Source organism: Lissotriton helveticus, chromosome 9, assembly GCF_964261635.1.
Source record: "Lissotriton helveticus chromosome 9, aLisHel1.1, whole genome shotgun sequence".
Taxonomy (NCBI): domain Eukaryota; kingdom Metazoa; phylum Chordata; class Amphibia; order Caudata; family Salamandridae; genus Lissotriton; species Lissotriton helveticus.
In genome coordinates, this window is record NC_136070.1 from 921,251,414 (window position 1) to 921,266,709 (window position 15,296).

A 15,296-nucleotide genomic window follows, 5' to 3' on the forward strand; every position below is an offset into this window, starting at 1 on the left:
TTAACACCTTCAGCCAACCCGGGGCCAGTCCGGAGGACCTTCTGGAGGCGGCGATAACGGTTATACCCAAGCCTGGCCGTGACCACACACGCTGTAGTTCCTATAGGCCGATATCCCTTTTCAACCTAGACCTCAAGCTATACACGGGCATCCTCGCGAGTAGGTTGGCACCATATATGCAGCAGCTGGTGAAACCAGACCAGGCTGGTTTCATTCCCCAACGGCAGACCAGCGATAATAGCAAACGAGTCCTCCACCTCATCGAGGCAGGGGCGCGGACGAGGCCAGACTGTATGCTGCTTACCATCGATGCCGAAAAGGCCTTCGACAGGGTACACTGGCCCTATCTGGAACTGGTGCTCCAACACTTCGGGGTGGGAGAGGCGCTTCGTAATCGCATATTGAACTGCTATCGCCGGCCCAGCGCCACGCTCCGCATCAATGGACACACCTCCCCGCGCTTCCCCATCGGCAGGGGCACCAGGAAGGGGAGCCCTCTTTCCCCTATCCTTTTTGCCCTGTATATGGAGCCATTAGCGCAACGGGTCAGGCAACATTCCCTCATCAAAGGCATTCCCTTTGGTGGCGATGTGCATAAGATCAGCCTGTACGCGGACGATATCCTTCTTTCCCTTACAGAGCTGATGCAGTCGCTCCGAGCACTTTCTATTGAACTCCACACCTTTGCACTGGCCTCGGGGTTTAAGATCAATGTGGAGAAATCGGAAGCCCTGAATATCTCCCTGTCGCCGGAGACTCTCATCGAGGTCCAAGGCGAGTTCGAGATGCAATGGTCAAATAATACCATCCCCTATCTGGGTGTTCTACTGGCCCCGACCGTCCAGGCCACTGCTGAGGCGAATTACGCTAGGCTCCGTTCGCGCCTTAGCGACGAGCTCCGGAGGTGGAAACGTCACTCGCTCTCCTGGCTGGTGCGGATAGCGGCCACTAAGATGACTCTGCTACCACAAATCCTTTACGTGTTCAAGACTCTCCCTCTGCGCCCCCCAACGGGCTGGCTCCAACGGACACAGTCTGACCTGGGGGCGCTTTATCTGGAACGGTTGCCGTCCACGCTTCAAGCATGCGATTGCGATTCTTCCGCCTGCCCACGGCGGGGTCGGTGTGCCTGACCTCTCTCTATATTATCAAGCGACACAACTTCGCACTTTGGTGGAGTGGTTCCAACCGGAATCGGGCAAGAATTGGCTCTTTCAAGACCAAGCTGTGGCGGGCAGTCCGCTACAGGGGGTTCCATTCCTCCCCAGATGCCACCGCCCCCCCAATCTATATGCATCACAGATTACAAGCACCGTCCTGGATGTGTGGGATCGGGTGGCGGTCCGACACAAACTCACCTCGTTTCCCTCCCCGATGACCCGCTCTTCGATAATCCCAATTTTTCCCCTGGACTGGACCTCAGGGCATTTGTAGCCTGGAGACGTTCGCCCTGCAGAGACCTGGGACATATGTTCGACTTAAACCGTATCCTTTCCTTTCAGCGGGTGAAGGAGGACTATGGTATACCGGAGTCTGATCGCCTACCCTATCTGCAGGTCCGACATTGGGCTTTGCAGCCGGAAGTCAGACCAGGCGCGCAACGTTTCCTCACCGCATATGAAAAGTGGCTGCTTACCCGCACCTCTGATAAGAAGCTGATCTCCGACTTGTACCAGCAGCTCCTCCTCACAAACATCTACACACATAACGCAGGAAGAAACAGGTGGGAGCGGTACCTGGGGAGATCACTCACGCACAAAGAAAGGGCGGCATCTACCACAGGGCCAGACACTCGGCTTACCACGCGGGCCTTACCGAAACCCTGACCAAAATGGCCCCCTATTGGTACCATACACCTGAACGCCTACATCAGTGGGATCCCCGCATTAGTGACCGCTGCTGGAGGGGGTGCGTGGGGCTTGGCACCTTGGAGCACTTACTTTGGAGCTGTGACCATTTGCAACGCTATTGGAGTTTGATTTTAGATGACATAGAATCACATTTAGATCCTCAGCTCCCTAGATTCCCGCTTACATTCTGTTAGGACTCCCCAATGCTCTGATGTACCCCCTGAAATCTAGGAGGGGGAGGCTTATAGCGATCGCACTAGGGGCAGCTGTGCAAAACATCCTGGCACATTGGAGGACCACACAACCCCCCCCACCCCCGCATACTGGTTGGCTGCACCGGCTTTGGATGGTTTTGGGGATGGAGAAGCTGTCCTTAGCGAAGGCGGGAAGGGCAGAGGAGTTTGCGGAACTGTGGCGACCATTCCTCACTTTACTCACGGGGGAGTTTAGGGAACTGAGCTGCCCTCGCTACTCGCGAGTACTGCGCCTAGCAGACACTCCGATCAAGGAGCCGAAATCCCCGACGCGCAGGCGCAAGACGCAGGATTGCTGACCAGCTTAATGCCCTCCGTTGGTGGCGTGGTGATTCCCATTTTCCTTTTCTTTTCCTTTGTGGACAAGGAGGGAGGGGGAGGTGGGGGGGACCCCACATGTCTGGCGTTGCCAATATTCTCTCTGCCGCACACCTTTGATTGGGTCGTTCAGGAGGAGTTCGACATTGTTCCATCTGATGGGGAAATGTGGTCTGTGTGTTTTTCCTGTTTTGAAAATCCAATAAAAGATTTAAACCATAAAATCCTTCAACCTAGGAGACAAATTCATAATGTTGATCATGGCCCTCTACAAAAATCCAAGTGCTCGTATCTCTGTCAACGGCTCCTTTTCACCATCACTTAGTTTACAAAAAGACACGAGACAAGGCTGTCCACTCTCCCCATCCCTATTGCGCCTAGCTCTGTAACCCCTACTTCTAGACATAAAAAAGAACCCCCGACATAACTGGAATAGATTTTAAGGGCAAGTGCATCAAACTGGCCGCCTATGCAAATTATATCTTAATAGTAACAGCTGGCCGCCTATGCGAATGATATCTTAATAGTAACAGAAAACCCTGGCCCCTCCATCCATGCCCTTATGTCCACCATAGAAATTTACTCTGAAATCTCTGGTTACAAAATAAATAGAGATAAATCCAAAATGAAACCTCTAAACTGTCATACCACAAGAGATCTTTTAGGTATCTCTGGTCTTACCTGGCAGAATGACTATATAAAATATCTTAGGATAGAGTTTGGGTCGGATCTGATAGATACCATCAAGCACAATGAAAAAATCACCCTCCAAAAAAAAAAAAAAAACTCTTGGATAACTGGTCACCCACATTTATTACTTGGTAGGGTAGAATAGAGACTATTAAAATGATGATTTCACCAATAATTAATTACCTTATCAGCATGCTCCCATTACTCTTATCAAATTACTTCCACCAAAAATTCGAAAAACTGATCTCAAGATTTAACTTGCAAGACAAAAAAGCAAGAATAGCTCTGAGAAAACAGAAACTACATAATACTTTTGGAGGTGTTGACCTGCCCAACTTTAGAAATGACCAAACTGCCTTTCTTGCCAAACAGAGCTCATATTGGATCCAAACCCCAGATAACTACACACCCGTTTGGCTGGAGATAGAAAAGGTGATATTATATGAACTAAATTCATTAACTCTACTCACAGTCAATAATAAACATCTCTCCATTTCTAAATACATATACAAGAACCGTAATCACGCTCTCTTAAAAATCCATAAAAGCTACCATACAGAATAAAAGGTTCTAATTTAGCCTCTCTCTGGAACAACCTAAATATCAAATATGACGGCAAATCCCTACATTGGCAATCATGGATAAACAAAGGTATCTTCTTCCCTTTACAAATTGGCTCTAGAACGTGGCAGATATCCATTTCTGAATTCCAATCACTATTTCACTTAGACCAGTTGGACTTCTGCAATTTTCTCAAAATCAAAACAGCCAGCTCCAATTCTAAGTGCCACCAGAGTGAACCATCCCTATCTGAATTTGTCTCCAAACTTAACAAATCCGGCTTTCAGGTGTCCAACCTCTACCACCTACTATGTCCTAAGACAACAAAATTAAACAAAAACATAACAACATAGTGGGAAAACCACTCTTCCCATCCTATAACAGAGACCGATTGGAACAATATATGGAAATTGGTCACCTCACAAAAAAATGTCCCCAGTACCTTCACAAACTAAATTCAGGATACTACACGAAGCTTACTGGCCTGTCTCAACTATACTCCTTAGAAAACCCCACCTGCTGGAATTGTAATGAAGAGAAGGGTGACCTTGCTCACTTCAACCTTGATTGTAAATCACTGCCCCCTCTTTTGGGATGAAGTCTTTTAATTTCTATCAAAACTATTTAAATGCCACCCTAAAAAAGGCTCTCTTTCCTTATCAAAGGCTTCCTTGACTCTGACCTCAATTGTTCAACTGAGCGCGCATTGCTAGATATCCTACTAACATCAGCGACCAAAATAGTTATCCCTACTTGGAAAAATACACAAAAGCTTCCTTTTGTGCCTGGATCAATTGGGCATCGCACATCAGAGGAGCAGACATTATCGAACTCCATCATTCCCCATGGAAATCACCTTCTAGACCTATGGGATACTCTGTACAACTACTTCACCACCAATAAACCACCTAAAACACGTACTCAACATACTTCGATAGACACCCTCATTTCCCTTAACGCTAAGGCTGTTAACTACTCTAGGAAGCAATAAATGCAAACAAGAGGGGCGCCAAAAAAATTCTCTGGTCATGTGTTAGTCCAATATTTGGAAACCTTCCAATGACCAGTCCATAGGCAGAAGATTACATTTTCAAAAAGATCTTCTTTATTGCAAAGATCACAGTTCATTTCAACATATCCAATCAGCAAAAAATCTTCCTTTTTAATGTATTCAATCACAATTCATTTTATCATATTAGGTTCAGCCCTCATCCAAATCATCATAGGTTGTAAAAGTAAAACGTGTATCACTACCTTACCTGGGTGAATGCAAGATGTAATGGATGCTGTAATTAACCCAGGTTTAGTCCATGAAAAATTACCAGTGACGCGCTGTGAAGTATTGAGAGAGGTGACACTATAAAATGTATAAGCAGTTGAGAGCTACATTTATTGATAAATAAGTGATATTCTCTACATTGTTTAGTGTCTCACCATATTTGTGATTGTTCTCTGCCATATTTTTGCAAGGGAATGTATGCAGTTTAATCATATCTCTTATTTACTTTGAAATGCAGCTCCTATAATTGAAGAGTTTCATGCAATTCTGTGCTTGTTTTTAAGTGTCTCAAATATTTCAGTTTGTTATCAAGTATGATCTGCCATTTTCCAAGTGGCCTAATAATGACAACATGTGTTCTCCACTCCTTCATTCTTGACAATACAAAATATACAAAGGCGTGGTCAAAGTATTGGACAAGAACAGTCTTGATTTCATCTGTCTTTTCTGTAACTTTTTTCTGCAGACGTTAGCAAGTCTGTGCCCTTGTGTAGCTTTTTCAAGAAAGAAAATTCTTTGTAAGCAGATATGCAGGCATAGTTGCTGATCTTCCGCTGATCCTATACATACATTTATGATCATGGAAAAATAGGAAAGACTATCCTCCTTTTTTCAAGGTGAAGAATTTGGGCTAGATAGGAGTTGTTTTTTGGCAAGCCAGTAAAATGTAGAACTGTTTGGCATCTTATTTGGAAATGCGGTGGCAGACCCAACAACGTACTTAATTGTAGTTTGAATGAAGTAGCCATAATTATCCATAAATGTTGATATTAAATGTCTTTGAAACCACATCTTCTTCAACAGCTTGGTGTGTAAATATCTGTTCTAATTTCAGCCTTCTAATACTTTGTGAAACACATATATTCATATTTTTTTATATTTTTATTCAAATTGTAGTGTCTCAACTATTAAATGTGTCCTGTTCCAGTGTGATGCCAGGTGGTGGCACCAACGTCGAACTTGCACTGCACTGCCTTCATGCCACACAAGGGAGTATTTTGGTAAGAAGTCAGTGGGTATTGTTGGAATAATCTGATTTGTTTATGACGTCATCCAGGAGTTATTTTTTCTGGAAACGGTGTGCAGGTTTGTCTATGAAGCAACACAGATTAATCCCCCTCTTTCTAGGAAGCCACACCAATCAACAATTGCTTTATTTAAACAATCACTGCCTTCCAACTCTTCTAATCTATATTGAGATTCTTCACACCAAGAATTTGATTAAAACAATAGCATATCATGCCCACTATACAATGATTTATTGACGATGGGCGTTGTTGACATGAGGTGTGCAATCTACCATCTTTCCTATCTTAACTCTGGCATGCATTCTTGCAGTGTCAAGCTCCAGCAGTGCATGTGTCCCACCCTAATGCATACACCCTGCCTCTTCCCACTTATTACATATTTCAAATGCACATTCTCCCAACCAGACATGCAAGTCTGCCTGTAATTGTTCTGTGAAAATGGCCCGCAGCCCCTGCTACATGCATATGATTATATACTCTCACCCAATGTTCTTTTATCAATCGCTAATTCCCTTAGACCCCTTCTGATCAGCATATCTCCTGTACAGCACATGACTGTCCTTCATCATTTTAGACAACTCCTTACTCTTTCTATAGATCTGATCATCCAGCATGGATTGACCTTGAAACCAGCACTCTTCTCATTCATGAGAATGGAGAACACTTGCATTACAATATGGTCAGTCAATCTAACTGAATTGTAGATCTGACACCATGAACAAAATGGTATTGCCTTTGTGACTTTAAATATACTGCAATCAATAATTCAATAGTAAATTTAAGAACTCTAGCATAATGACAGACCTCTCAACCAGTCCTTCCAAGTTAGGGTGAAACACTGCTCACAATTCTTTTTACTAGAAAAGTGCCAGAAATACCATCATATTGTATGAGTTCATTTGCACACCATTGTCAGTTATAATCTATTTGTGCACTCCATTAAATGTAAATACTTTTTATGAAATTTCTGTATTGTGCATTATGAACACTAGTCACAAATTTTCATAGTATACATATATGGTAATAATCAAACAAGTTCAGTACATTTGATCCCTGCCCAAATTCCTGAAAAGACTTCCAGTGTCCATGTCTGCTTTATACCACCTTGCATAATAATTTAAAAAATAATAATGCATGCAGCAAAAGCTACAAATGTATTGACAATATTTTTTACTAATATATCTACATTTGACCACCACAATTTTTTTCTCACTCTAAATTTAAACCTGATTTAGTTTGGTGGATGCGAGGCATCTGCCAAACAGAGGCGAATGTTTCATCTGCCATGTTCGAGGCATGTGGGCTGCTGAATTCATATCTATAGCATAGATCGCCGCCTAGTGTTGGGTCCGGATGATTGCACATTGTTGTCCTGGAAGAGTCTTCGAAGTATCACGAGATAGGTGGCTCCTTCCCTGGACTACAGTGCTCATGGGCATCGACTCCATCCCCAGATTGTTTTTTTCCGCCATTGGGTTCGGATGTGATTTCGACAACTCCTGTTCGGGATCGTTATAGAACTTTTTCAAGTCCAAAAGGCCTTCTTCGGACCGTCGGTATTGTTTGCGTTCGGTGCCCGACTATATTCCAACTCGTCGAGTCGGATATCCGGGGGGTCGTGTGACTCTTCGGTGATCGAGGCCCAGTCGACGCAGCGAGACTTCGACGGCATGGAACGGAGTCCGTTCAAGAACTGTCCCGTGTGTGGTTCCAAGTACCCACACATTGACGTCCATCCAGTGTGCAACAAGTGCCTGTCGCCGGACCACGACGAGGCCAACTGTATGGCCTGTTCCAGGTTTCGATCGAAGAAAACGATCAAGATGCGCCGCGTGGCGCGCCTCGAGGCCCAGCGATTGGCTCCAGCACCGGTGGACATCTTCGACGACGCAGAGGCAGACGAGCAAGAGCTTCACCTGCAGATTTCACCTCCATCGGGGGTAGTCGAGTCCGACTACGAGGCGGACGTCGAAGGCCAAGACCTAGGGGAAGTCGTCGATGAGGTAGGGGACGACGACGAAGCATTTGGGGCCATGGAAGATAGCTCGGAGGAAGAGCTATGCCCCGTTCGTACACTTACAAAGGCTCAGGTCGAGGGATCGCCACACAGCCTTACCCAAGACCTTACACCAAGATCCACGGCCCCGCCTTCCGGCCCGGCTACGGACACCTCAGCGGAGCCGCCATTATCTAAATCGAAACCGAAACTGAAACCATCGGTGTCGACGAAAACAAAGATGGCCGAGGCGCCATCGCAACCGAAGACGTCTGCTCCAACATCGACGCCGTCGTCTTCGGAGGCCTCGAAGCCAAAGAAAGCTGTTGACCAGGCAAAGGTGCCGAAAGTGGTCAAGGAGCCAAGCTCGAAAAAGGCCGTCGAGCCGGTGTCTAGCAAGGCGGTCGAGCTGAAGTACAAGAAGGCTGTCGAGCCTACATCAGGCAAGTCTGTCGAACCGCAAGGCAAAAGGCCTGTCGAGACGAAGTTGGCCAAGGGCGCAGAGCCACAATCTGGGGTCCCGACGCCAAAAGTCAGAGATGCCGATCCGAAGCCGTCAGCGAAGACGTCTACGGCCGGGGACAAAGATCGAAGCGCACCGGTCAAGGAAGCTCCTGCGCCTCGAACGAACAGACAGAAGTCATCGGTCGGGTCGAGGAAACCATCCGCTTCTTTTACGAAGCAGGTCTCGGACTCCCTCAAGCGAATTAAAGACAAGGCTTCAGCATTGGAACCGAGCACACCTTCCGCGCCGAAGCCAGCTGCCCCACCGAAGAAGACTTCGATGCCGATCCTCTACACGTTACCGCCTAAGATGGCGCCGAAGGCCTTCGCACCACGGTCGGTGCCCAAGGACTCGGAAGTGTCGAAGCCAACTCACCCGGGTGGGAGTTTAAGTCATCGACAACCTTTATTAGAAGAGCGGTCGGAGCATTTCATCGATGCCGACACTGGGAAGCTCACGCTTTACAAGAGGAAGATAACATCACAGCCTTTGGAGTCATTTACAATTCCTCTAAAGCGCAAAAAGCCTGCACCAGAAGCTCCAGTCCTGGTTGAACAGATTCTTCCACAGACTTTGAGGAGTGCAACACCTTCACCCACTTATTCTGATGGAGATGAAGGGGAGCAGGATGAGGAGTACAATTTTCCTGCAAACACAGAGCCTGATGTGCAACAGGACTCGTGGATGGACACAGGTGATCAAGGGGATCAGCACACAGTCCATGACCCTCAGATTTATAACGTGAAGACGTCTCCCACTGAAGATTCTGCGGCATTTAATGCCTTGATTGAGAGGGCAGCTACAAACCATGATGTGGAAATGCATGCTGACCCTGTGGAGGTTGACTTCCTTTTTGACACTTTCTCCACTGCTGAAAAAACTGTCAAAACTCTTCCAATGCTAAAAGGGGTCCTTAAGCATGCTGCGGACATTTTCAAGGAACCCACAAGGTCAAGGGTTGTCAACCCTAGAATAGAGAAAAAATACAGACCGGCACCTGGCGATCCAACCTACATAAAGGGCCAGTTGCCTTTGGACTCTTTAGTGGTCTCTAATGCCCGCAAACGGGCGAACTCGCAAACCACGGGTGAAGCTCCTCCCCCAGACAAAGAGTCGAAAGTGCTGGAGGCATCAGGGAAGAGAGTAGCAGCTCAGGCGGCCAACATCTGGCGCATCTCAAACACGCAGGCACTGTTGGCCAGATACGATAGGGCACACTATGACACCCTAGAGCAGCTGATGCAACACCTTCCAGATCAGTTTAAAGAGGGAGCTGAAATGCTTATCCAGGAGGGAAAGCTCATCTCCAACGCTGCTATAAAGTGTGCGCTAGACGTTGCGGACACGGCAGCAAGGGCAATCAACACTAGTGTGATGCTGAGGCGTCAGGCATGGCTCCGCATCTCAGGGTTCAAGCCAGAGATACAGACTACTATCCTCAACCAGCCGGTTAACCCAGACAGGTTATTTGGTCCAGAGGTAGATACCACTCTGGAAAAGATCAAAAAAGATACTGAGACTGCCAAGTCCATGGGTGCTCTCCAGTCACAACAGTTTCGAGGGAACATTTTTCGTCGCTCAGGCAATCGAGGTGTTAACAGAGGACACATGTCGCAGCAGACGCCATTCAATAAGACTGGGGCGCAATCCTCGTACACCAAGCAGGGTAGAGGTGGATACAGAGGAAACAGTGCCAAGGGTAGAGGCAGAGGCAACAACAGTTCCCGTTCCTCTGCCACAGCCAAACAGTGACTCTCTGTCACTGCCCCCCGACCATCCATCACCTGTCGGGGGGAGACTCCAACAGTTCCTGCCGGTCTGGAAGTCCATCACCACAGACAGGTGGGTCAGGAAAATTATCCAGTTCGGCTATTATTTGGAGCTAACATCTACTCCACCCAACATACCCCCAAAACAACGTCCTATGTCGGCAGAGCACTTGCACTTATTGCAGCAAGAAGTTCTTGTGATGCTGCAAAAAGGCGCAATAGAGCTTGTGCCAGTGGAAGAAGAAGGCACAGGGGTTTATTCCCTGTACTTCTTAATCCCAAAAAAGGACGGATCACTCAGACCGATTCTAGACCTACGCCCTCTGAACCAGTTCATTCTTTCAGAACACTTCCACATGTTAACACTGCAGCAGGTTCTTCCATTGTTAAACCAGGGAGACTTCCTCGCAACCTTGGACCTCAAGGATGCTTACTTTCACATACCACTCCATCCATCCCACAGGAAATACCTCAGGTTCACCATCCACAACCGGCATTACCAGTTCAAGGTCCTCCCTTTCGGAGTGACCACTGCCCCCAGAGTGTTCACAAAATGTCTGGCGACAGTAGCGTCGCATCTCAGGAGACAGAGAATACATGTCTACCCTTATCTAGACGACTGGCTGGTTCAAGCAAAGTCGGCCCAGCAGTGCGCCGCAGACATGTCCCACACCATTCACCTCCTTCACAGTCTGGGGTTTTCACTAAACTATCCAAAGTCGCACCTGCAGCCAGCCCATGTGCGGCAGTATTTGGGCGCGACAATAGATACTCTGGCAGCCACGGCTCAGCCAAACCCAGTGAGAGTCGACAACATCCAGTCGCTCATCCAAAGGTTCAGACCGCAACACTCACTCCCTGCGAGAGTGTTCATGCAGCTGATAGGCATGATGGCCTCCTGCATCTTCATAGTCCCGCACGCACGGTTGCATATGCGTCCGCTCCAAGAATGCTTGGCACGTCAGTGGACTCAGGCTCGAAGACAGTTGAAAGTGTTGGTGACCGGTCCGGCATACAACTCTCTGCATTGGTGGACTCCACACAACCTTTGCAAGGGTCGACCGCTCCAAGAGCCTGTGCCACAGATTATCCTAACAACGGACGCATCTCTGCAGGGATGGGGAGCTCATGTGCTCCACTACACGGTGCAGGGACTATGGACGACGCAGCAAAAGAAGATGCACATCAACTACCTAGAACTGATGGCAATCTTCATGGCACTCAAGTCCTTCAAAGTACATCTGTGAAACAAAGTCGTGTTGATCCGGACGGACAACATGACAGCCATGTACTACATCCAAAAGCAGGGAGGTACACACTCTCCACAGTTGTCTCATCTGGCTCAGAGCGTGTGGAAGTGGGCCATTCAGAGGAACATCTTCCTCATGGCGGAACACCTCCCGGGCAAGGACAATCAGATGGTGGATCTGCTCAGCAGATTCAGCCACCAGATGCACGAGTGGGAGTTACATCCATCAGTACTCCGCCCGTACTTCCAGCAGTGGGGTCATCCAGAGATAGACCTGTTTGCCACAAGGGAAAACGCAAAATGCCAAAGCTTTGCCGCCAGGTTCCCTCACCCACAGTCGCAGGGCAATGCGATATGGATGAACTGGTCAGGCAGATTTGCGTACGCTTTTCCCCCAGCACCTCTCATACCTCTGGTGGCACGAAAGCTAAAGCAACACTCGATGACGCTCATCCTGGTTGCTCCAACGTGGGCACGCCAACCATGGTACACCACGTTTCTAGAACTCTCCGTGGTACCGCATCAAAGGCTGCACCTCACACCCAGGCTCTTGACGCAGAACCATGGCGACATTCAGCATCCAGATCCGCAACAGCTCAATCTGGCGATCTGGCTCCTGAAATCTTAGAGTTTGGCTACCTTAATTTGCCTCCTGAATGCATGGACATCATCCGGGAGGCAAGAAAGCCCACTACCAGAGCTTGCTATGCGGCAAAATGGAAGCGGTTTGTCATTTACTGTACAGAACACAATATCAACCCGCTAGATGCATCCATTCCTAATATCATCTGCTATTTGTTACATCTTTACAAACGCAATCTAGCATATGCTTCCATTCGGATACATTTATCCGCCATAGCGGCTTATCTCCAAAACAGGCAGCATCTCTCTGTTTTCAGGGTGCCTGCCATTAAAGCATTCCTGGAAGGTCTGAAGCGAGTCATCTCTCCCAGGACCCCACCAGCCCCTGTGTGGAACCTCAATGTGGTCCTCACCAGATTAATAGGCCCCCCGTTTGAGCCTCTACATTCATGTGAGATTCAGTTCTTGACATGGAAAGTGGCTTTTCTCATTGCCATCACGTCTCTCAGACGGGTTAGTGAGCTGCAAGCGCTCACAATACAGGAGCCATTTATACAAATTCATTCAAACAGGGTGGTGCTGCGCACTAACCCCAAGTTTCTTCCTAAGGTGGTGTCGCAGTTTCATGTCAATCAAACCATCGAACTGCCCGCATTCTTTCCAAACCCTGAAACAGTAGCAGAAAGAATGCTACACACGCTTGATGTCAAAAGGGCGTTAATGTACTACATTGGCAGAACCAAAAATTTCAGAAAGACACAACAACTCTTTGTTGCCTTCTCAGCCCAGCACAAAGGCAACCCCATTTCCAAAGCTGGAATAGCCAGGTGGATCGTTAAATGTATTCAGATTTGCTATCAGAAAGCTAAGCGCACTTTAACGGTCCCCCCCAGGGCACACTCCACACGCAAGTTGGGGGCCTCCATGGCATTCCTAGGTAATATTCCTTTGGAAGACATTTGTAGAGCAGCCACATGGTCTACACCACATACATTTACTAAACATTACTGTGTAGATGTGCATTCCAAACAGCAGGCAGCTGTAGGACAGGCTGTTCTTAAAACACTTTTTCAGACTTCTGCAGCTGGCACGGGCGGCCGCCGTTAATGGAGGGACTGCTATGTATTCTATGCTATAGATATGAATTCAGCAGCCCACATGCCTCGAACTGAATATGCTACTTACCAGTATGCATCTCTTCTTGGCATGTAGGGCTGATGACATTCATATCGCCCGCCCTCCTCCCCGGCGCCCGTAGCGGCTGCAGACTTTTCTTGCATTCAATCTTAAGCATGGCCATCGCTTACACTATTACACTCCATCTTTGCCACAATGGCTAAAAACAATCTGGGGATGGAGTCGATGCCCATGCGCACTGTAGTCCAGGGGAGGAGCCACCTATCTCGTGATACTTCGAAGACTCTTCCAGGACAACAATGTGCAATCATCCGGACCCAACACTAGGCGGCGATCTATGCTATAGATATGAATGTCAGCAGCCCTACATGCCAAGAACAGATGCATACTGGTAAGTAGCATATTCAATTTAGAGCATAATGCTGTCTATGCTCTCTAACTAAGAGAGTGAGGACATTCCATGCTTTTTAGTATACATCCCGCATCACATCTGCCAAACTCTTAAACAAGCCCTTGGACTCTTTACTCTTTGCCCCTTGGGTGTAAAATGATTGTCTTGTTTCTATGAGAAACTAGCTAAACCCATGACTCGTCCTGGACATCCCCCGCCACAACCACATCTCCGCCCACCTGAGAGACCTGCACTGTCTCCCCGCCAGCAAGAGGATCACATTCAGTCTCCTCACCCACGCACACATAGCTCTCCATGACCTGGGCCCCAAATACCTCAACAACCGCCTCACTTTCTACACGCCCACCCGCCAGCTGCGATCGACCAGCCTCGCCACCGTACCACGCATCCGCAGAGCCACCGCTGGAGGAAGATCCTTCTCCTACCTGGCGGCCAAGACATGGAACTCCCTCCCCATCCACCTACGACTGACCCAGGACCATCTCTCCTTCAGGAAGCAACTCAAGACCTGGCTTTTCGAGCAGTAACGGACCCCCCCCCCCCCCCCAGCGCCTTGAGACCCTTCCGGGTGAGTAGCGCGCATTACAAATTGTTCTGATTGATTGATTGATTGAAACCACTTTCGCCCCACATAAAGCACCATTGCCCGTCCCCTGTTCTAAAGCAAAACACTTACCTTGCCATTTTTGTTACTTAATCAAATTTAGATTTATTTTCAAAATAAAATAACAGCGACAAGCAGCATGAGAGTGAAATTCTAGAAATAGTTTTTAGATCGATCAAATTAGGCCCTCACTACCACTAGATAACATTTAATGATATACGTATACCAGTTTCAGTCCAGAGCGTTAAATCTGGCTCTCTTCAGTGACAAAGTAGCAGCTATTGCATACCATCAAGTTATAAGTAAGCAGTCAAAAGAAAATCCATTCTCAGCAGTGGACCTACCACCATCAGGATTGCACTGAAGCTTATTCAGTCCCAATAGGTACGACTAGGTTTGTGCCTATTCAAAAAGAATGCTGAGGGGTCCCAAATATCCTTAGGTTGTGCCGCAGCAACCAATAGTGTTATAAATGTTTCAGCATTAAAATTTCAGGTCACTATATCTCCCATTCTGTCTGTCACTGCAGGGGATGAACTCCTCACCCAGGTTAGTTCCACCCATCCACCAAACCAAAACCAGCACCCCCAAGCCCCTTAATTGCCTTCTGGATATCAGTGATAAAACTTGAAAACATCATGAGAGACACCAGGATAAATCTCCAGATAGTAATTATAGACATGCTGTTTGTTGCACAAGTTCAACTATCTTGAATACTTGGACATTGCTAAGATATGTGGAAAGAAACAGCTGCAGCATGACTACCCTGGGCACTCCAGGATTGCAGAGTGATTAAATTATAGTATCTTTGCATATGTAGGTAATATTGGTGATGTACACATTTATAATGAATTAAACTGTGTCAGCTATTTACTGAAACCTGGGCCGTCTGCACACAGAAATATCCAAATTGATCATCTGAAAGTGTCATGTTAAGATCCATGACCCACTAGGCTCTGACAGCCTGTGGCCCACTCAGCCTATCTTATTACCTCGAGAACCACAGGCATTTATCTGGGGAGCATATAACCTGAGTTAGGGTTGTGCATTCATTGGGCTCCT

At 47.4% G+C, this 15,296-nt stretch overlaps 1 protein-coding gene across 3 annotated transcripts in view; it reads left to right on the plus strand.

Moving 5' to 3' along the window:
- ZNF541 (zinc finger protein 541) overlaps positions 1-15,296 on the plus strand; it is a 1,089,530-nt gene that overhangs the window by 791,525 nt on the left and 282,709 nt on the right. For all 3 annotated transcript variants that reach the window (XM_078661102.1, XM_078661104.1, XM_078661103.1), the window contains exon 11: positions 5,850-5,953. In XM_078661102.1, the coding sequence (XP_078517228.1) occupies positions 5,850-5,953 (104 nt within the window). The remainder of the gene's footprint in view (positions 1-5,849; positions 5,954-15,296) is intronic.